The 22814-nt window shown below is 37.0% G+C and overlaps 3 protein-coding genes across 4 annotated transcripts; 2 read left to right on the top strand and 1 right to left on the bottom strand.

Moving 5' to 3' along the window:
- The first annotated feature begins 229 nt into the window (after positions 1-229).
- Positions 230-9597, top strand: LOC139103568 (RNA-binding protein 33). The gene is made up of 11 exons (XM_070658395.1): positions 230-366; positions 611-710; positions 3546-4126; positions 4240-5111; positions 5200-5357; positions 5430-5603; positions 5679-5978; positions 6047-6206; positions 6318-6448; positions 7249-7860; positions 8984-9597. Exons 1-11 carry the CDS (start codon positions 356-358, stop codon positions 9158-9160), a joined length of 3276 nt encoding a protein of 1091 aa, XP_070514496.1. The 5' UTR covers positions 230-355; the 3' UTR covers positions 9161-9597.
- Positions 9598-10283: 686 nt separating this feature from the next.
- On the top strand, positions 10284-12025 carry Gos28 (golgi SNAP receptor complex member Gos28). Its single transcript, XM_070658432.1, has 5 exons — positions 10284-10441; positions 10728-10903; positions 10975-11156; positions 11306-11374; positions 11460-12025. The coding sequence occupies exons 1-5, from the start codon at positions 10408-10410 to the stop codon at positions 11695-11697; spliced, it is 699 nt and encodes a 232-aa protein (XP_070514533.1). The 5' UTR covers positions 10284-10407; the 3' UTR covers positions 11698-12025.
- A 1417-nt stretch (positions 12026-13442) lies between these two features.
- Positions 13443-22726, bottom strand: Sno (strawberry notch). Of its 2 annotated transcripts, none has more exons than XM_070658394.1 (17): positions 22575-22726; positions 20935-21025; positions 20714-20821; positions 20404-20634; positions 20046-20168; positions 19819-19956; positions 19380-19747; positions 18977-19229; positions 18563-18888; positions 18206-18486; positions 17767-18131; positions 17227-17671; positions 16692-17075; positions 16041-16607; positions 15640-15953; positions 15364-15488; positions 13443-15304 (listed from the first exon to the last, which is right to left on the bottom strand). In XM_070658394.1, the coding sequence occupies exons 1-16, from the start codon at positions 22575-22577 to the stop codon at positions 15382-15384; spliced, it is 4104 nt and encodes a 1367-aa protein (XP_070514495.1). In that variant the 5' UTR covers positions 22578-22726; the 3' UTR covers positions 13443-15304; positions 15364-15381. The 2 variants fall into 2 exon arrangements, with proteins under 2 accessions (XP_070514495.1, XP_070514494.1); XM_070658393.1 differs by lacking the exon at positions 22575-22726 and adding an exon at positions 21571-22005.
- Between the last annotated feature and the right edge of the window lie 88 nt (positions 22727-22814).

Genomic DNA, 22814 nt, shown 5'->3' with positions numbered 1-22814 from the left:
ACGATTATTATTTCAATATTTTTATTCATATATTATTTAATAATTGTTTAAACCCTGCCAATTATGCCATATAACCACAATAATTAACTAAAATCTATTTTTTCTTTTTTTACGTACATACATTATACATTTTAAAACTTGCGCCTCCGCCATCGTAAGCCAGAGACGGAAGTTTTAGGTGTCGCCCGCGTCGCGGTTCGCAGCCATTTCCTCCCACACGTGTTCCCTCCGAAGGCACTGATTTCGTGCTTCGTGTTCGGTGTCTACTAGTGTCTACCTACCTTGGTCTACCTTGCTGCGTCTCTCGGCCAGCCACAAATCCTGCCTTCGCCCTGCGAGAAGCCCCCAGCCGACGATGTCAGACCAGTAAGTGTTTCCCGTCTCTTGCTTGCCGATTAATTTCGGAATTCCGTTCGCGCGGCTCGCCGCCGAGAAATTCGCCACGGTGAGCGGAGTCGAGTACGAGGCCGAGCAGGTTAGGTCCGCGAACGCTCTCGCGACAACGACGCAAATTATCACTTCGACGTGGGGTAAAGGGAACGAGGGACTCTCTTTCGCGTGGTTAATTACATTTCTTCGCGGTGGAAACCTAACTCGTTGTTCGTTTCAGTGACGACACCCTGCTGGACGAAGATCTCGGGGACGAGGAGTACGACCTGGGTAACGACGAGGAGGAAGCCCTTCTAGCAGATGACTATGAATTGGAAAGGGTAAGCATGCCGTTTGCCGATTACTCGGTCGGATGAAACCCAACACCCCCCCGACACAATCGGCTCTATCAATCACGCTCTCCTCCTTTCAACGACGATCCTTTGTACCCGGACGAGCATTGTCTTTCATTTCTGGATATTTACTTGTTATTTACAGCCTTGTTTGTCATTCTAACTTTCGTTAAGTTAACTTGTGCCCCGGATACCTTCCGTAACTATTATATGTAATTACTATGTTCGTAATGATGAATTGTACATTTAGTAGCCAAGCATTCCCGAAAGCGGTTAGGTTTTTTCTTGGGATATTTTATTTTGGTTTTTTTTTTTATTTTTTTTTTTTAATACTTCAGTATCTTAGAGAGAAATTCCAGTGCGAATCGGGCGATGATATTGCTTTCAAAGCAGCACCTTTTAATAGAGTAATGTTTATGATATATATATGATTTACACACATTTTTTACTGTCATTTGTTAAACAGCTTTAATGCGTTTTGTAAACAAGTTCGAAAAAATACGAGTCGTGACTCAAGTGCAATACTAAGAGCTGTTTACTGGGAAACTATTGTTAACAGGAACTGTTATCAGAAAAAAGAACTTGATCTTCACTTGCAGATTCATCGCACATGAATCCAAAGCTTCAGACATGTGTGATATATGAGTAACTGTTGTACACACATGCATATACATATTATATATATATATCTGTAGTTTAATACATGTAGATGTATTCATATGTGCTACATAATGCCTGTCTGGCTGGATATTTTCTCAGTAGCCAGAAACAGATATTCCAGATAAAAGTATATGACTTACGCACATATACATACACACATATGACACAGAACTGTGACTGAATTCTATGAGATCGTCCGGTGGTTCATTGCGAACCGTCCGTTTCATCCGAATATATAAATGTTCGTGAGTTTTCACAAAAGTAAAGCTGTCATATGAAAACTGTATGCTTGATGTAAGCATGTAATTTGTGCTGGACGGTTACAGTTACACAGGTGGAAGGAATACAGATAGCTGCTGATAAAGTACGATTTTAAAGATACAAAAATGTAATATATAGAATTAATAATATATTATATAAATTGATGAATATATAAATTAATCAAATATATAAAAAAAAATTTTTAAGTAAAAAAAACAGTAAAAGAAAAAAAATATATAATTTTTTCCTCTTATGATAAGCTTAATACTTAAATTTGTCTTCAAGTTTTGAGATACAATTTAATGCAAAATGCAATATTCTACGTATTTCCTGGCGAGTATTGCGTTGGAGGATGTTAATTAACGTCAATGCTATATGTATCTATTTTACCTGTTTTACGAGTGCGATTGTAAATTAAGAAAGTCAAGCGGAATCATTGATAATTAAACGGAAAAGTGCAACATTCGAACTACGACTGATTGACGGTGCAACTAGATATTTTATTGATTGCCGACGTAAATTTCGATGATTATATTTCACTGTGTCCCTTAAAAGACACCGATGTTCTGAAATGGTTTAACGTGAAATAATGAATATAAAATATATAACTGCGTTACGTAAAAGGCAAAAAAGTTATTTCTGTTAAATCTTTTTTACTTACAACATTGATATATTAAAAGACTACTACTTTTACGTGAGAACGAGCTTTTATTTTATATTAGTTCCAGCATTTAATAAAGTTAATATAAATAATTAATAAGGAAAAGAGAGGATGTTGATATTTATAGTTGAACGAGTGTTTCTGTATCTCGCATTTGTGCAAAGAAATCTTTATGATGACATAAAATTTTGCGTTAAGCCATTCTGATATTTTAATCTTACGGACTTTGTCTTCTCGATTGCCCGTAACGTAGCGACTGTGGAAAGTTATCACGTGCAATAATCTTAATGTGAAAATGTATCGCGATTTTTAGTATTAAGCCTCTTAATTCTGTTTGATAAACAGATGCTGCAAGAAATAATTCAGTTATATCATTATTCGGTAACAAGACGTAACATACAGTCCGATTGCATTGAACTGTTTCACAAATCGATGGAAATTATGTAACGTGTATTTCAAAATTCAACGTAATAGAAGTACAAGATCAATTATATCGAAGTTCATATTACGCGCGATAAAAAAAAATTTCCTTTCCCCATTTGTGAATCTCTCGTTGAAATAAAGAAAGAAAGAAGAAAAAAAAAAAGAAAAAAAATTAGAGCAAACGCCGCGAACTTTGCAAATTGTCTGTAAATTTTACTGTAAACAGCTGCATGTGTATTGAATCGAATTATAGCTGAATTATATTTGTACTGCACTGGTATGTACGAGATTTATAAGCATTTTTTCTCGCGAGGCATAAGCAAAATTTTATCACGCGTAACTCATGGAACGTCATTTGATTGTTCTACGATGCATTTTTCCTACGTTAAATTTCTTCCTTCAAATTTTTTTTTTCTTTATTTTTTTCACCGATACACGTTACAACCGTAATATACATCTTTTTCGCTGATGTATATTCGGACTTGTCGCAACTGTGAATTATAAAATTTATGTTCCACTACTGTCGTTAGAGATAAGAGCATGCAAAATTCATTAAGAAGGTGAAAGGTCGAGAGGATCACGTTCCACGTGTGCCGAAGGGATAAAGTCGCACGCGTGAAAGTAGAGCGTGTGTTAACGTAGATATTTAAGCCAAATACGTTTATGTTTTACAAATCGTAACGGAGGAAAGAGTTCCATTATACGCACGAGATACGCTTTAGATACGTTAATGATAATGCAATAGATTATATAAGATTATAATGGATGAATTATGTATTTTACTTTACAAATGTCTGGCAATTTGATTCCCCGAGCAGCAGAATAGCTATAAGGGAGAAGAGGAAACAGACGATGTACTGGACTTAGGAGTCACGGACGCGCTCGACGATTTAGACGCCGAAGATGAAAATATAGAGTTTAGTAGAGGCAATACCGATAAACATAGCGATAACGATTTCTATAAAGACGGAGAACACCCGGGGGCACAGTCAACGTCGTCGTATTACGAGCAAGACGAAAATGCAGAATATGCGAACGAGCGCGAGGCGTTACCTCAAACCAGCAGAAATTCGGAACCGAATAGCGTTAACGTTTCACATATCGGCAAGGGCGACCTGCGCGAGAAGTTGCAGAAAAATGTGCAGAAGAACATGTATATCGGCAACGGGCAAGGAATGGAAGACGACGACTGCGAAGAGGCGAAAGAAAGACGGAACAGATTTCAAAATGAGCGCATAATAATCCCTCCGAAGATGAACAATGATATTCCGGATACCTTGGAGAACGTTCTCACGTCGGAGCCATCCAGGGGCCAGTTCAGAGGAAGAGGACGAGGTCGCGGGATAAGGGGAAGCAGAGGGGGAAGATTTATACAAAATACTGGAAACTTTAATCCAAGGTAACGTTGGAATTTTAATAACGGTGGTTTAAAACGATGCTAATAAACGATGCCATTTTACTTACGCTGCCTTGCGTTTTTTGTTCATTTTAAGACAGTTTGTTATCTTGCAGATTTGGTACTATACGGCCGGGGTTTGAAAATCAGCCACCTGTGTGCAGACCGCCGTTAATAGAAACTAGACCACCGTGTGGTCCTCTCCATGGCGTACCAAGTAACGTACAAAATCAGCAGATAATATTCCAGCAAGCTAGTCCACAACAACCCTTTCAACAGCCCTTCGGCCCGATGCAAGGGCCGCCGGCTCAATTCGCGGAGAACAGGCCACAGTTCAATCCCGGACAGTTCCAGGGCCCTTTAGGACCACGTCCGATCGGCTCGAGACTGCCTGAGTACGGACCCCGAGGTCCCATTCCCGCCGGATCCATGCAGGGCCCGAACTACAACTGCCCGCCGAATCAGCCGCAGTTTCACTCGTCGATGCAACCTCCTTTCCAAAATCCAGCCGGCATCATGCAAGAGAACCGACCGATGCAAGGCAATCAGGGACCTTTGTTGCAAGGTAATTCGGGCGGCGGGTCGCTCCTCGGTAATCCGAACATGCTACTACCCGGGAATCCGCCGAATATGTTGCCACCGGGGGGAAACCTACCGATGCCGCCTATGCAGGGATTCCCGCGCCAGCAGCCTGCTCAGGGTCCGCCCATGCAAAATCTACCGCCAAACATGCCAATGCCTAGTCAGCCGCCCTTTGAGAACAGACTGCCACCATTTCAAGAGCCACAGTTCGAAGGTCGCAGTACTTATGATACGAGAGCTGGTTATCATCCCGATCAAGTACCCAATAGCCAACAGTTTAATAATACAATGCCACCTGTACCGCAACAGTCCGTATCTAATGTGTCACAAAGTGTCTCTTTGCCTCCAGGCCACAAAATTTTAATCAACCCTCATTTCAGAGGCACTGTGCAACCTGCGAATGACGGTGAGTTCTTCTAGCGAAAATTATACTGAATTTAATTTATTACTATTTCTGATATCGTATTTCTTTTCTTTATAACAAATGCATTTAGCTCGATTGGCATGGGATTCTAATCAGCGAGTCCCACCACAAGCCTCTCACGGCGGACAATTTCCACAATCTCTCTCGTATCAGAACCAAGGGCCGTACAATCAATCTCAGCAAGGTCCATCGCAATACCAGCAAAACTATCCCCAGAATAAAAGTGATGTGAGTACAATAAAATACAACGTAATAAAATTAATATATAGATAAATTGCAAGTAATTAAATTTTATTATAGGATCCTTATGCGTATTTTTCTGACGTGTGGCAAGAAAATAGACCACAAAGACCTCAAAATATGAGCCCAACCAAGCATTATCCTGCAGATAGCAATTACACTCGCGAAAGTAATTATAACGATGGTAAATATAAATCTGAGGGCCAATGGGATCAAAGGGACAATTATCAAGAGGTAAATATTATAATTTTTCATTAATATTTGCATTTAGCTTGCTCAATTTTAAAACGCGTATTTTATTGTAATCAGGATCACAGAGTATCTCACCAGAATTACAGAGAACGAGATTTACCGTTACGAATAAGAAACGATCACATGCAGAGAAGCAGAACGCCACCGAATACGTATCGCAATGATTCTTACGACCAGAAGATCCCTAGACCGATGAATGTTCCTCCTCGCGGAATAAATAGGCCTCCACAAAAAAGAATTTCTGAATCCTCGGATAAAGGACCGCGAGACATAAGTCCGAAACGCAGTAAGCCACCTAATAGAAATCTTCAAGAAGTGCGAAGAGTAGATACAGTAGACGATACCGTCGCTAACAAGGTAAACTTTTCGTTCTGCATACAATATTTTTCCGCGCAACGTATCCTAAATATATCATGGAATTGTAGGAGGAAGATAATGATCCAGAAATGCAGGAATATCGCAAAAAAATGGAAGAACAAAAGCGTCTTCGCGAGAAGTTGTTACGCGAAAAAGAGAATAGACGTAAAATGGCCGCAATAGAGAAACAAAATGAAAATGTGAAGACTGATTTGAGTATTACTACAGGTAAATTATGTTATCAATTTTGCACTTATTACGTTGTACAAAAATTAGCATACTCCCTTTTTGTTTGTGTTATAACAATATGATAACGACGACAAAAAAAATTTTTTTCAGCAAATGAAATTACGCAGCAAGAAACGAAGACTGTATCGCCACTGATAGGATTCGTAAACGATAGCACTGTCAAAGCTCGCCCTGGTGTCGTCAAAGGACGCAGTCGTCCTGTTAATACACAGAGCACAGAGGTACAACATTAAATGTATCATTATATTGCAGTCTTGAATTTAATTCTTAATGCTGCAATAGAACGAGACAATTATACAATATATCTCCTTTTCTCTTTGAATTTATAAATTTCTTGTATGTATACACACGTATGAGTTCAAGAGTATTTATTCGTGTATTCTTACGTCTATAAAAGAGATATTTTATCAGTAACAAGTTCTTGCATCAGTATAAATTGAATAATGATAACAGAAATATAAATACGCGATCCAGTGATACTCATTAAGTGATATTTTTAAATGCATTTCATGACACTTGTAAAATATTACATAAATTGTATATAGATGCATTTATGAAGCATAAAATGCATGAATGTAGATTATTTTCTAAACTTAATTAAAATTATTCTATAATATTGCAAAATTATTGACGATTAACAAACAAATTTTAAATTATTTACCATTTCTTAAACATTTACTATTAAGTGAGTATAATTATATACATTTTTAATTAATTACATGAGTTTTTATACGTACAATCAGAAGTCACTGTATATTTTTATTACGTTGTAATAAAACATATTTTTTGAATAAATTTCGTTTTTTATTTCCTCTGAACTGAGACGTATTAAACTTGACGAATTTAGAAATTTGAAAAATTAATTAAACTCAGTTAAAATGATTTCTTTTGATGTTAAAAAATGCATATTAGAATTAAACTCCGATTTTTACTGCTTTTAAAATTATTACTATTATTTTTTAGTAACTTATCTTTCGCGTGATAAATTTTTGCCAAAAATAATGTGTTTTTTTTTTTATAGGCGGCAGATAAACCACCTAACGTACGAATTATTAGAACAATACAAACCAACGATTTATCTGACACGAGTGGCACGAGAAATAATTCCGGACAAGCAACTAATCAAGCCAGCGATATTGTACACACGAGACAAATAATGCAACAGTCTGGTATCGGGCGAAGAGTTGTGATACAGAAGCCTCTTTTAAATTCGCAAAAGGTCGCCACTACGATACAGAAAACTGTCTCCAATTTGCAAAAAAGTCAGGGATTACAGCACAAAATGTCTAACATGCAAATTGTACAGACTCAGAAAGTTTTACAAAACCAGGGCAATATGTTACAAAGATCTATGGTTGTCGGTTCGAAAGCGACTGTCGTCAATCAAAGAATAGTAGCGCATAAAACACCAGGTACTTTGCAGAAGACCGTGATTAACGATAGTGCAAATGTTCACGGCCAGAAAATCATGAATACACCGCAAAATGCTCAGCGCATTGTACTACAAAAGTCTGCAGTTCAGGCGAAAAAGTTACCCGAGATAAAGACAAACACAGTTACATTAGAAAATTTAGCCGCGAGCACGTCTGAGGCCCAAATCAGACGAATGTGTCAAGCCATCGGAACCATTGAGGTGACTATCTTTACTTGAAAAATATTCACCTGGCACATTAATTTTTATTAATCCCCTCTATCACTTTTATTACGCACTTTTTATATGCTTTTTTTTTATTTTTTATTCTGAAAAGTAATACGGTAAAAAACATTAAGATTTAAGTTTACTTAGGTTTTTAAGGGCTTATAGTTAACTCTGCATGCATTTCTTTTACGTATTTGTATGTGAAAACCATTAGATTTATTTAATCAACTATTGCTATTAATAAAATGTATTGCTATAAAGTTTGAAATTTAATTCTATAAACAGTTCACGAAATTTGGATTTAAAATACTAAATAACTACTATTCTGTTATACTTGCTTGACTGACTGATCTTTTAGTTTTTTTATTTTAAGTTTTAGCTTCTTTAGTTATGCTGTGGTTGATCCCAAAGATATATTACAGTTATCTTTACATTCCAAAGATATGTTTTAGAAATAAAAAGTATTTTAGTTGTAGCTCGTATACTTTACTGCACAAAACGTGTTTGTTTTGTATGGAGTTTTAAAAATGTTAAAACCATAAATTCTTTATTTTGTTACGTACTGCATGACAATTATCTTCTTAACAATGTGAAGACTATTATATTTATAATATAAAAATCAGTATTTGTAATATTTTTCTTTTATATATATATATATATATATATATATATATATATATATATATTTTGAATATTATTATTGTTTCATATTAGATGTATTACACATATGTGATATCAAACTCTCTGGTTACACGCATGCACACAATTTCAGTGCATATTATATTCTCAGTATTATTTTTCTCTATGTATAAAATAGTGTTTAAACATCTCACTAATAAGTAACGAGGCGAGTGAATAGAGATTTGAAACATCTAATGCAATGAGAAACATTCATAGACTTTATAAAGCAAATGCCAAGAATGTCTGTTTGATAATAACGCACGATCAATTTCTAGTTTTTGAAAAGTGTGTGCAGCGTAGATAAGCCACCTAGTTTAAAGATTTGCGTTCCTTTTTACTTCTTATACATACACACATATTTTTATACGTACTTAAAATAAATGGTAGATACTCTACGATTTAATAACCAGTGTTTTCTTTATTCTTCGTGTTATAGAGCATACGCATGGGCGAGGGTAGTGCAACTATTGTGTTTAAGACGCAATCTGCCGCCATGGTGTTTCACAAGAAATACCAGCGTAAAATGCTCGATCTATCGCTGATAACCGTGCGCCTAGTGCCACAAAACGCGCCCGGGAACAAAGCAGTTGCAACGATTGCAAAGAAATCCTAAGGAGAGAAACCGAAAGAATGTCGGAACGTCCCTTCAATATATCTTTAATGTTAATTGGATGTGAACCGCGAGCTCCTAGATAATACTTCCTTTTCAAGGTTCGTCGAGCCTGTTTAATAGTGATATACAAAATATGTATCTATATTTTATATATATTCACACACACCTACACGTACACATCCGCATACGTATATATAAGTATATATACACAAGTATACACTGAAATTTGTAAATGATAGAGAATTCAGTTTCCAATGCAGCAATTGTGCAAATGCAAAATTTATGAAACATTCAAACACATTTCCCGAGTGCGATCAAGTATTCATGGATTCATCTGTAGATACGATGAATGAAAAATTGTATATTTCGTAAGATAATATGTATAATGATTTGCATATAAAATAAAGTTACTCGTAACAATATGTTAATATAGAAAATGTATTTTATTCATTTTTTACCTACTTTTTATTTATTTATTTAATTAATTTTATTTATTTAATTAATTTAATTAATTAATTAATTTTTTTTTTTTTATTAATTTTATTTATTGGAAGAAACTATGCCCTATGCGCGCGTTATTTTTTGGAAGATCCCAATTTGCGTGCGTTATTACATCCGAGGACATTAATTAATTATAATAATTTCTTTACGATAATTATAATTGAGTGATATACAGTCAATGGTGTGTGTACTTACATTTGTATTTTTCAGTTCGATTAGGTTACGTTATCCATTCATCCATCCATCCATCCATCCATCCTTCCTTCCTTCCTTCCTTCCTTCCTTCCTTCCTTCCTTCCTTCAGTGGCAGTTTCTGAATTATCTTGACGTGTTGTAGCACTTCACATCATTCGACACTATATTACACTGCTCTGCTTTTTTTTTGTAATCACGATCACTAATCACCAACACATACTCGACAGTCGAGCAACCGAAAGAATGACGGTGTATTACCGCGACGATTTTTTCCGATTAAAATTAAGTCTTGACCTAAGTCTCGCTAAAAAGTTTGGTTGACCGTCGCCGAGTTATATTACTGAATCAGTCTGACCGTTGTCGATTCATACTCCGAGGTCAATTCGAATGTAACGGTGGCGGCGCGTACTGGACTTTATTAGAATTAAAATATATATATCAGCGGTCTGCAATCAGTCCCACAACATTGCTCGTCGAGGCACCGGGGGTGAGGGTGTTATGTGACATTTTATGTGTCAATTTGAACGCGTGCGTTTGTGATTTCGCGCTAAATGGCTAGCTCACTGGGCACGATCGACTGGGAAGGTAAGACCCGGCCCGACGAACCTACGGCGAGATTCTGCCAGCGTCATTTGCCGCGTGAGAAAAATACTGCGCGTTCTTTATTTATATTGTTCGAGTGTTCCGATGACACGAACGTCGTCTTTCTACACGTCATCCCAGATAACGATGTACTTTACATTATTTGCAATCTGCTTTTATAACCAAAAAAAAATTTAAAAAAAAAAGAAAGAAAGAAAAAGAGACTTCCTGTCGACTTCGTGATCCGTGTATAAAGATAGCAGCTGAGTCACGCAAGCCGTTGTTACAGATCTAAGGAAACAGGCGAGGCATCTGGAAAACGAGATCGACGCGAAGCTGGTGGCGTTCAGCAAGCTTGGCATAAACACAGGCACGAGACATGCCAGCACAGAGGAGGTCCCTCTCCTGGACGAGGAGCAGGTATTCGAGAACATGGCGTCAGAAATCGAGACGCTACTATCCAAGGTAGATCTCTTGCTTCTTTTACTATACATACACGAGAAGACAACTGTCGTAATTAAACACAATGTGTACAGTTGTTCTCCATAAACGAGAGGATGAGTGAATTACAGCCCAATGGAGCAGCTATGCTGCACACGATGCAGCGTCACAAGGAGATCTTGAAGGACTATAAGCTAGAGTTTAACAAGATTAGAAATAACTTTACTGCTAGGAAAGACCGCGAGGACCTCCTAGGCAGTGTTCGAAAGGAAATTGAGTATGTACAATTGCATCATATAATATATACATATATATATATACATATATATATATATATATATATATATATATATATATATATATATATATATATTGATCGTAGTTTGATGGACATTAAATTAATTTTATTTGTATATAATTATATAGCAATTACAAGAGTGCAAGTGGACTAAATCGACGTGAAATGTACCTTAAGGAAAACCAACATGTTCACAAGTAAGATAAGATTGACGAAGTACATTCTTGATTAGTCTATTAATTCGTATCTTGCTATATATTATTATATACAACCTTGTTTTAGCTCCGATCGATTGATCAACGACCAAATAAGTATAGCAATGGAGACGCGGGATCACCTGATGACACAAAGACAGGCGTTCAAACGTATACGAACTCGATTCAACGATCTCTCCACTCGGTTTCCCGCGGTAAACAGCCTGATGCAAAGAATAAATCTACGCAAAAGAAGAGATTCCGTTATACTCGGTCTTGTCATCGGTGTCTGTACGTTTTTAATGCTTCTATACGCCTTTCATTAGAAGGTACTTCCATCCTCCTCAGATATCGGTTATTTATACCGTGAATTTTTGCAGTACATTTCGCAGTAAAAAAAAAATAAAAAAAATAAAGTAATAAGAGGTATTACGGAGATCTTATAATACGTAGGAAATTTTAACATAATAGGGTATGTAAGATTGTATATATATATGTGCGTTGCGCGAATAATGAAGCAGCTCACTTACATTCAAAGTGCACGAACGGGAGTCTGTATAGATTTTTTTATACCGAAATACAAAACGTGGAGTTATTGTAAGCGAAACTCAGCCACGTTCAATACCTTAACTGAATAAATGTTAAAATATAACAGTCTATCTTTTTCATTATGTGAATTTAATTGTATTCCCGAATTGTTTTAGAAGGAAATTTGTGTTTGCATAGTCTATTCACGTTGGTTTTCTTTATTACTAGGTTTTGGTAGATAAATCTTCAAGAACTGCGATAAAATCATTGTATTTTATATTTTTATAAACCAATTGTTTTGCATTTTACGTTAATTGATAATAACAATAAAAAGGAAAGGATGAATCTGATACAGTTTTTTTTTTGTTATGAAAAAAATGAGCTGTTGATCAATCGGCTCGGTAATACGCAAAATGGGGGGGGGGCTTGAAAAAGGAAAAGAATATTTTCGAACACGAAAACGGTGAGTATCGCCGTCATTTAGGATAAGAATTGGTTTTACATACACAGAGACATTTATACATGCATATATACATGCGGCACACTCGCTCTCACTCGTGAGTCATCCGCTAAAACACAGCACAGTACGAAAAAGGAATAATCACTAAAAAAAAAAAAAAAAGCGCGACGCCTGTTTCCACGTGTACTAGATACCACATTTATAACTCGCATCTAAAAGATAGGAACTCGAGCGAGATGTGTAATTGTAAGAAAAATATCAAATACAAAACGCGTCCCGTACATTCTAAAGTTTCATTCTTACAGCCTCAATATATATATTTACATTTAGTCAGTTTCGTCAAAACTTATAAATTATGCGTTGCGATTTTTCATAAAGAAATCTCCGCTCCTTTATAACTTATTACCGCCTATCGAAGGGTCATGAGACCAGGCTTTCAATTAAAGCATCTAATATCTGCGAATTGCATCAACTACTTTTCACGTTTCTAAAATAACGCAGCGCAATTAATATCACAATTTACAAATAATTTGATAACAGCTAAAGAAAAGCTTACAATGAGTCTTGCTTTAACGCTTAATGTCATTTTCCCTTGCTCTTTCACTGATCGTCATGAAAGAGTACTTAATCGGACTTCTTTTTTTTTAATCTTTTTATAAATGTAATATGTAGTTACTCAGAGAACCACGCGGTTTTCTCTATCGTGGAACAATTTTTCGTGAAATTAACTGTGGAAACAGGTGGAATTTCTCTCTCACTCTCTTCCTTTTTCTCATCTTTTCACTCGGACACATCACATGCATACTATTAAAAATTAAATCACTAAACTGAAGATTTAAATCACGCCTTGATTCCGTTTAACTTCTCAGACAGTAATCTACGCTCTAAATCTCTATTTTCGAATTTATTATGCCATTAGAGATGATGGATCGCGAGGCTCATTATTACCATTCGTTCTTCGAATCTCGTTCAGACGTACAAATGGACAGGCAATCTACATTCAATATACATACAGACCTGGCTGCTAGTTAATGCATCTGAATATAAATATATCGGCTGCGTGTACTATTTTCTTCAATCTAATTCTTTTTTCTATTTTGTTTTTTTTTTTTATGTTTTAAGGCTAATTAGTTATAGATGGAGATCGTCGAGAGATGAGGCATCGTTTCTCGGATAATTTCGAAAAATATTTCATTGAGGTATATGAGGAAGGTATCAGACACGAGATGCATTTTTAACGTCTTGTTTGCGTTTTGCAAAATACAGACAAAATTGTACGACACACTTATTCGAAGAATGGGATGGACAGAAGATTACGATTTTATATAAAATTATAACTTGGGAATATCTCATAAATATTTTACTCTCATACATAAATATTTTATGTATAGACTACAATTATTCTATTTTTTTCCCTTAACAAAATAATAGCAGTCTAGAAAACAACTAAGCAACTTTAGTCGAAATCTACATAAAAAAATTTCACATTATGTGTGTGAGGGACTTTTCTCGACAGTACATTTAGCGATACGTAAATTGAGAAATATAGACGCATTGAAATTTATTTTTTAACTTATTTGTGTTCCGTTGTAATAATAAAAGATGAAAAAGTTAAATAATAATGTACAATGTACTCTGCAGTTGTAATAAGTCACGTCTAAGTTCTATGGTAGAATCGAAAAAGCACATCCGCGATACCCATGTGATTACCTCGTCTCTCCAGATCTAGATAATATTAATGATAGTTTTGTAATGGTAGAGCACTAGTATTAATATATAGCTGTAGTAATTTATAGTAATAATGGTAGCTATAGTAATAATAGTTTGTGTATGTATATGTGTGCGCGAGCGTTTAACGACTCTTTACTTGTCGATTTGTCGAACTATTAAACAAAAATCCATAATTTTTTTTCATCTACATCTCCGTATTTTCTGAAAAGGATCGATTGTTTCCATCGTCTCGTTATTTTTATTAAGTCCATTCCTTCGATATTTATCACGTTTAACTGAATTTGTTAACACGATAATAACAGTCGATGCTCTTCGAATGTGACGCTACGAGTCAGCTAACAATTAAAACTGTTTCTAATTCGTATAGATTATTCATATGATCAATTATATTTCCACCAAGGGAAATACGTGCTGTTTTTTATAATTTACGCGATTACACTCGCTTGTGGAAAGTCAAGACAAGTAGAATTTGCAATCTACACATACCACACGCTAAGTCCGTTTCTTACAATCTCATGGGCAAAAATATTAACGGTATGATAAGGTAAAAAATAAATTTCGTCTTATAATAATCGACATGGACATGTTATAAGTGTATACATATACGTGTGTGGATGTATGCGCGCTTGCGTGTATTGTATAATAAGAGTATTGTAAAATTACCGGAAGTCCTTTTAACAAAATTCTTTAGGGCATTTCAAGAGAAACCTTAATACCAAAATATCGAGATTATAATTATTTTTTGCATTAAAATTTTTGTCCTGAAATGTTCTAAAGAATTGAGGATTAAAAAGATTTACAGTAATTTTAGGCTACTCTATTACATTTGAAGGGGGAAAGAAGAGTAAAGGTCCTAGTTATTTAAAAATCTATGCTGGTATGCGGTGGACGCATGCTACAATTTCTCGCAAACGATTGCATAGATATAACAAAAAAATAAGCAGCAAGATTCTAGCTTTGTCGATCATTAATCGGATTATTAATCGGAAGCGTTTACTCGTACTCGTCACACTAATTAATAAATTCAATTTGGAATTTACTTAATGACGTATCTTAGGTTCCAAGCAAATACGTGGACACGTGATTTACGGCTATGTTAGTAATTTATTCCTCTTCTCGTGTATCGTTGGAAAAAAAAAAAAAAAAAAGAGGAGTCTTCCTACAATCGCGGCACGCTACATCATGTCGAGAGCCTCGCTTGGTCCTATTTATATCTATAACGATAAAATAATTTTATTAACTTAGTCAAGATTATCAGAAAAGATAATCTTACCCTCACAACGTGCAACGTTTAAAATGTCAGTTCCTCTGTCTTTTCTGCGTCAGAAGAAAGTGCTTGGCGCAACGACTCCATGCAAGATTTCGGAATAAGCGTCCCGACAATTTTCAATCCTTCATCTGTCACAAAAATGAAAAAAAAATGTAATAGTAAAAAAGTTGTAACACATTAAAATCTTGGCAAAGTATATCAAAATATTAGATAGCTATTTTGTGTATCCGTTTCCTATGGAACACCCTGTATAATAATTTTCAAATGAGTTTGACTTACCTGTACGCACTCGTATAACTTGCATCTTAGAGTTATGAGCGGATCGTGTGGCGAGCACGTTCTCCACGCGACTCCAAACGCTCAAAACTGAACCGGCTAATACATTATAGGAACGTCTTCTTAGTCCTACTTCACAGTCTATACCAAGAGTGGCATTTTTACAATTGCCGCTCCAATATGCGTGCGAACATGTATTTACGGAGGCCTCGTACTGTTGTACCCAATGTGGCTCCGCCTCGTCTACGCTCACTTTCTTGTATTTTTTCTCTAATTCGCCTAGAGTCTCTTGTCGTAATTGTAAACCTGTATTAGGTCTAACAAAACACAATTATTAATTCGTAACATTTAAGAATGTTAGTGTATATGTTTGTTAATACATAAATAGGGTTTAAAATTAATACCTGTATATCATATAAAACTGATCTTTTTTGCTTTCGGATTTTTTCTTGCCGCTGTCCACTATAACTGCAAGAACGGCTGTTTGTTTGCCATTACGGATTTGATGGCTCAGATAGAAACCCTCCTTACTTCCAGTCAACTCTGAGAATTTGTTCATAACCTCGGTCCAGCTCATACCGCGCTCGACATGGACTACGTGCAATTCTGTTGGCGCCTTACCGGTCGCGTGTTTTCGCAGGAATCGGAAAAGTCGCACTCTACAAACGTTCTCGCCCGATGTACCGAGATCGAGAATACCCATGTCGAAACGACCGGTCTTCTTAGCTTGTGTCACAATGGCGTTAAGTGTGTCGGTAAAGTATTTGAACACACGATTTTGCAGATCAACTGGCATTCCCAGAATGCGATTCAGGAACTTTGACATATTATTATAATCTTTATCGAGCGTGAGTACGCCAGGTGTGCTTTCACTGTTGCAAATCAAACCGACGCCTACTAGAGCATCTGCCACATCTTTGAAGAAGTCACCGTGATAATCTTGAGGCGGTGGTACCAACGGCGGTTCATATCTGGAATTATTAAATCGAATTAAATGCTCACAATCTATTTAAATTATTTTTTTTTTGTTTAATGCACTTTTAACTGATACCAACCCCATTATAGTCTTCATTGTTGCTTCTAAAGCTGCTCGACCATATTTATTATCGATGTTAAATTGTGAAAGATCTCGAGTTTCTGTTGCACGACGATCACCGTGCGTTAACGCACCCAGACTTTCCAGACGTTTTGCGACGGTTGAGGCGAATCTTCTTTCTCCGGCTAAATCTGATATAAGAAATATGTATTCCGGTGCGTTAACTTGATTTGATCGATGCGTACGTCCAAACTGCTGTATTGCTCTGTCCGCACTCCATGGCAATTCGAGCGTGATATGCACACGTCGCATTTGGTTTCTAGCTCGCCTGTCACTTTGTAACGATATACCACTACTGGCCGCTTCGGAAATTATGGCTACAGTCTTCTCTCCGTCCATAAACCTGTCGCATTCAAGGATATTCAATATTTAACTCAAAGAATAATAATTATGTTCAAAAATATAATCTTAATAAATTTTCGAGTCATTAAAAATTAGTTTAAAAAGTAAACGAAAAGTAATTACATAACAAAATTTATTAATTTAATACACACCTTTGCTTTTCCGTTAAATTGAGAGTTTCTAAGGGAACGTCCACTTCTGACCTGGATTCATATTCTATTCCACCATCTTCCCTTTGCACGACGCGACCCTTTCTACCTGTCATTTCCGCAACATTTTCCGGTCCACCAAGTTCGTCTATCAATTGATCTAATGTATTTGGCGGTAATCGCTCTCCGAGAATCTCAATTTGGGCTAATAATTCTTCCTTCATACTGCAAGCCCGTTCAATAGCATCTCTAGGCGGTGCTTGATTATTAGGCAAACCTCCACTCGTTGCGTTCATAGAGCCGCTATTTGCCGTATCGCCATTGCGTTTATTTTTGTTATTAGACTGTTTATGCACTAGCATTGATTGGATTTTATCCTGCGTACTCAAACGTTTCTTTGCTGGTTTCTTCTGTTTTTTGCCTTTTTTCTTTCGCCTATCCCAGGGATCTAAACAAAACAAAATAAGAAATATAATTCTTTTTCAATTCTAACCACAAAATAAAAGTCAAATTCGAGAATAAAACTGCAAGATTGACATTTACCAACATCAGAATCGCTATCGCTGAAGAACGGATTGAAATCCGAGCTGGCGTTGCTTTCTTCTTCTGTGCGGTGATCATCATCACTTTCAGTGCCACTTATTTTGTATTCAGAATCAGAACTGTGAGCGCCGTTTCTCTCCTCATCGGATATCTCTTCTTCAGATGACCAAGAACGCACTTTCTTCGTAGCACGCTGTGCTGCTTGCCGAATCGGTTTTCTTTTGCTACCTCCCGCGGAACCGCCAGCACCGTCTAAGTCATCCTCGTCCAACTTTAATTTTGGTGGTTCTAAACCGAGAAGACGCTGAATACGATTACGATCCGGCGCTGGAAAATGTTTTTCCACTAACGTTTGCAAAACTCCTCTGTAAATAATTAATATATTAGTGAAAATAATTTATATTTAAAGTTTTTTTTCAGTTAAAAAAACACCACTAACTTTGCAGTAGAAACGAAATCGCTCAGCTCGCCATCGTCACGTTCTAACTGCTCCAAAGTACGTGCTTCGCCGGTAGATTGTAGACCGATCACCACACATTTACCACACTTTACCGCTTCGCGAGCTACAGACACCGCATGTTTCACTTTTGCGGCAATACAAAGATACTTAAAAAAACGTTGATGCGACGACCAGAATTGGCCCCACATTGTTTTTTTCATGCGATTCTCTGCGTCGATCAATTCTGCCGCTTCCTGAAACCTCTGCATTGCTTCCACCCACTACATTGAAACAGATCGAAAATTAAACGACATCCAAATGTTAACAAAATATTTTTAACGTTAGATAATAACTTACCAATCTCACTGAATGATCATAAATCTTGGTGAACTCTTTAGAAAGAGGTACTTCTTCGATTTTGAAGGCAACACCGTGAAAACTCAATTGCCGAGCAATATACATGCCGCGCAACTTCATGTCCATCGCTACGATTTCCATCGCTCCGACTCCGCGCTTTTCCACGGCAGTGATAAAACCATTGAACTCCGGGAAAGGCGTGCCCTCACCCCACATACCTAATCGTACCATGTAGGCCATATTGCGAGGCTCAGAGGCGCCAGTTGCACTGGCATATACAACTCTAGCTTTCGGAAGCTTATTCTGAAGTTCCAAGACCGTTAATCCTGTAAAATTTTATATTATTAATAAGATAATTAGAAGCTATTCACGTAACATTTAAAAATTATTTTTGCACGTGAACATTGTTCTAACCTGTTTTAGTAGGTTTTGAACTTCCAGTAGGGCACAAATTCTTCGCCCGATGACATTCGTCGAAAATTATCAGACCGTCGAAATCTTCGCCGCACCATTGTAACAGTTGTTTCAATCTACTTTTATATTTTCCACCACTTTGCGACGATTCACCGATTAATGCAGAATACGTACTAAAGATTACACCTTTCTTCACATTACCATTCACAGCTGACGAGATTTTTGCGTATTTAAATTTATTTAAAGCATGTACCTGTAAATCGTTAATTATTGCGATTAATTTATCTTTAATAGTCACTTCAAATAATTAAAATGTTTAATTAATATTTAATGCAAAATTAAACCATTGGCATTTGACAATATCGGTATATATTCAACACACTGACTCAGATGAATTACGTACTTCTATTTTTGATGCACCTATGTCCTTCAAATCGCGCTCAGCGTCGTATTTGAGATCATTTGACACCGAGACCCAAATGGCACGTTTTCGACCTTTCAAGTAATTCTCAAATATAATACCGGCTATAGTCCTGCCTTTACCAACACCTGCACCATCGCCAATCAGAAATCCGGCGCGTGTACCATCCGGCAAGAGATGTTCGTGTTGTTGAGAAGCATATGTAATGGACTCTAATTGAAGCGCAGAAAGCGCACCGGATCGTATTGTCTCTTCTGGTATAGAGACCTTGTACCAAACATCTGTCGGTTCGACGCTTGACAAAGATGCCGTTTCCACAACCGGATCCGGATGTTTTCGTCCAAGTTTAACTGTTAATTATTATAAATTTTAATTTAAAGTAAATAGTATATAATTAATATAAAATAAACACTGATCGTACGTTTTGTTGGCATATAATCGGCATAAGTTTCAGCGACACCCATTTCGTCATCGTCTACTTCTTCTTCTTCTGCAATATTTGGTTGCATTAATTTTGTTGGATCACCTACATTCATCCACATCTGTGATACTGTCTTTCCTATAACAAAGTAAAACGAGCCAAATAATACGAGCTTATTTTTCAAGAGATTCTTTAATCAGAGAAATCTCTCGGAATATTGCAAGTACCTGAAAGTCCTGACCAATTGGGATGAATTCCACTCTGATTAAGAAACTGAACAAAAGGATTAACACCCATGTTCATCCCAGACATACCCATGAAACTGCCCATCAAAGCATTCATATCCATGCCTAAAAAAATATTTTAAATATTACCATAACATAATTAACACATATTTATAACAGTTAAGTTTCCAAATTAAAATCCAAATTAAATAAACATTATAAAATTTTATTTATAATTCGTATATGATGCATGTGCATAAATAATATTCATACATACATCTCATAAAAAAATTTTTTTTTTAAGAAATAATTAGAAGAAATGTTAAAATATATACATATATAAAAAAAAAAAGATTCATACTTGACTGAAGAAAAGCAGCGGGATTAAATCCTGCAAGATTTGATAATCCAGCTGGAAAATTAGGATAACCACCACCTGCTAACTGATTCAATTGATTCACTTGTTGACCAGTGCCAACAAAACCTGGTGGGTTACTTTGAGAGCCTCCTACACGCACCATTTCGTAACCTGGTGTTGCAGTTTTCGTCACTAATCCTCCAGGAATTTTGTTACCAAATTTTTGGTTTAATTCTGAAAATAATTGTAAAAAAAAAAAATTTAATAAAATAAAAGAAATGCAAAGATTCAAAGTGCTTTAAATATTATTTACCATTTAATGCCCCATCCGTTTTATCCAAAGGACTTGATGGCAAATCCACAGGTTTCTCATCTTTGATACTCCCAATTACAGCAGCAGTTGCAAGATCTTTACCACCACCTGAAATAAAATTATATTAGATTCAAAAATACAAGCAAGAAGTACAATATATTGTACAAAATAGGACTTTTAAAATATTTTAACAAAATTAAAAAATATTAATTTATACTTACCAGGTACTTCAATCTTATCAGGATCTTCTTCATCATCAAAATCACTTCCACTGGTATCATCACTTACTCCATCGTCATATTTTTTCGTTGCCTGCAAAAGTACATTTTATAATCAAGTTTTTATTAAAAAAAAAAAAAAAAAAAAAATTAGAAAATATATTAAAAACAACATATAATTAATTTATAATACAAGAATGCTTGCTTGCGATAAAACTATAGTACACTATTCGCTAAAATCAAAACTATACAGTAAATATAGATTCATTAAATTAATTATTAAAATCTTATTCTGTTCTGAATTCCGACGACGTCTTGATCGAAACATGTGTTATATACAAATCTATATCAAATTCCTTAGTATTCCCCGTACAAGAGTGATGAATTATAAATGGGACGACAGCTCGGGATACGGAATCCCGCTGTCAAACGAAAAAAAAATAAACGAAATTGTAACACACGAGTCTTTAGGTTAGTCGAATTTTCTATACGAATGAGAGAAACGAGTATCACGTACAACAGTGATTACGCGTGATTCCTTCCCGGCGGGAAGCGCGTGCTCTGGATTCAGACGTGTACCTCGCCTCTCTCACGCTCCTCCTTTCAACCGTTGTCTCGAGGATCGTGAAAAAAACCTACCATGACAAACAGAATACCGCAGGACTCCGCGCGCTATCTCGTCGCGACGCGTAGCGACGCTGGGTCGACGAGGGCGAGGGTGACGATGTACGAGCGAGGTATCTCGCTGGTGTCTTCGACAAGACGTCCGCGGGCGCCCCGAGACGAACGAGCGACGGGATATCTTTTTCTTTCTTGTTTTTTTTTTTTTTCTTCTTCCCCTCGACCCGGTTCAAGAAAGCGCGCGTGCTCCCTGCGTCAAGCGAACATCGCCGACAGAGTAACATGCGACGTCGTACGCTAGTTACGAAGTTGACGTGGTGTACATTAGCGATCCGTAACCGGGTCGACTCATCTCACGAGGGGGTTAGTCGTCGGTTAAGCGACACACGCGTGATTCACATCCCAAGAGCGCGTTCGCTCGACTGCACGGCTACCGCCATCTTGATTCCCGTCACCCATCTCGCTCGCGCAACACCCCGCGTCGCTCTTCACCAATAAACACCGCCAACGATGCGCCGCTATTCGGATACAAAAACACACGCGCCCGGTTCGAGTTGCGTGCCGCCGTCAATGCGCGGCGCCATCGGCGGACGACAAAGGCAGCTCATAGGGCGCGCGAGAGGCGAAAAATTGTCTCGTTTTCGAGACTGTTAGCTACAGGGAAGGGTGGGAGGGAGGGGAAAAGCGAGCGAGCGCCAGATTCGTTTTTCTTCTTCGCGCGGACAACAGCAGCTCGAATTCGAATTCGAGAAAATTTACGGGGTCGATAGCGGCACGGAAGTCGCCCAATGTCGGCGCTTCCGTGAATCGAACGCTTTCCGCGACTCCTCGTATAATTTTTAAATTAGCAATTACATATATATTATTCGCGAGCGTCCTGAGATATTTGCGGTAAACCTCCGATTCGAATTAATCGCGATGTATAGATCACGGACGTGACGTATTCGAACAATTCACACTATTATAAAAAAAAAAAAAAAAAAAGTATTAAATATGCATGTTTTATTGAGCAATGCACGTACCATTTCAAACGGGCGATTCCAAAATTGGAGACGCGTCCAAGTGCTTTCACGTTTCGGTCAAACTACGTTAAGCCGCTCGGCGAAGATGGACGGTCGGACCTTTCTAGCGGTGTTTCGAACGGCAGCCTGTTTATTCGAGCACGTGTATACGCGGTCACAATGCGACTGTGACGATGACACCAGACGACACACTGTTATATCACCGTAAACGAGGTGCCTCGAAGGCTGCTAACTTTACGC

Source organism: Cardiocondyla obscurior, linkage group LG06 (genome assembly GCF_019399895.1).
Source record: "Cardiocondyla obscurior isolate alpha-2009 linkage group LG06, Cobs3.1, whole genome shotgun sequence".
In the NCBI taxonomy this organism is placed as follows: Eukaryota; Metazoa; Arthropoda; class Insecta; order Hymenoptera; family Formicidae; genus Cardiocondyla; species Cardiocondyla obscurior.
The sequence above is the reverse complement of the archived record's forward strand: the minus strand, read 5'-3'. Positions and strand labels throughout refer to the sequence as shown.

Excerpts from the sequence above, each read along its gene's own strand:
- LOC139103568 (XM_070658395.1), top strand. Across the intron at positions 5,604-5,678 it reads AAAGGGACAATTATCAAGAG|GATCACAGAGTATCTCACCA; the intron begins GTAAATATTATA and ends TATTGTAATCAG. Across the intron at positions 7,861-8,983 it reads AAGCCATCGGAACCATTGAG|AGCATACGCATGGGCGAGGG; the intron begins GTGACTATCTTT and ends TTCGTGTTATAG.
- Gos28 (XM_070658432.1), top strand. The coding sequence starts at position 10,408 with ATGGCTAGCTCACTGGGCACGATCGACTGGGAAG. Across the intron at positions 10,904-10,974 it reads TCGAGACGCTACTATCCAAG|TTGTTCTCCATAAACGAGAG; the intron begins GTAGATCTCTTG and ends CAATGTGTACAG. Across the intron at positions 11,157-11,305 it reads AGTGTTCGAAAGGAAATTGA|CAATTACAAGAGTGCAAGTG; the intron begins GTATGTACAATT and ends ATAATTATATAG.
- Sno (XM_070658394.1), bottom strand. Across the intron at positions 18,132-18,205 it reads GATTTCGTTTCTACTGCAAA|AGGAGTTTTGCAAACGTTAG; the intron begins GTTAGTGGTGTT and ends AATTATTTACAG. Across the intron at positions 17,076-17,226 it reads AATTTAACGGAAAAGCAAAG|GTTTATGGACGGAGAGAAGA; the intron begins GTGTGTATTAAA and ends TGAATGCGACAG.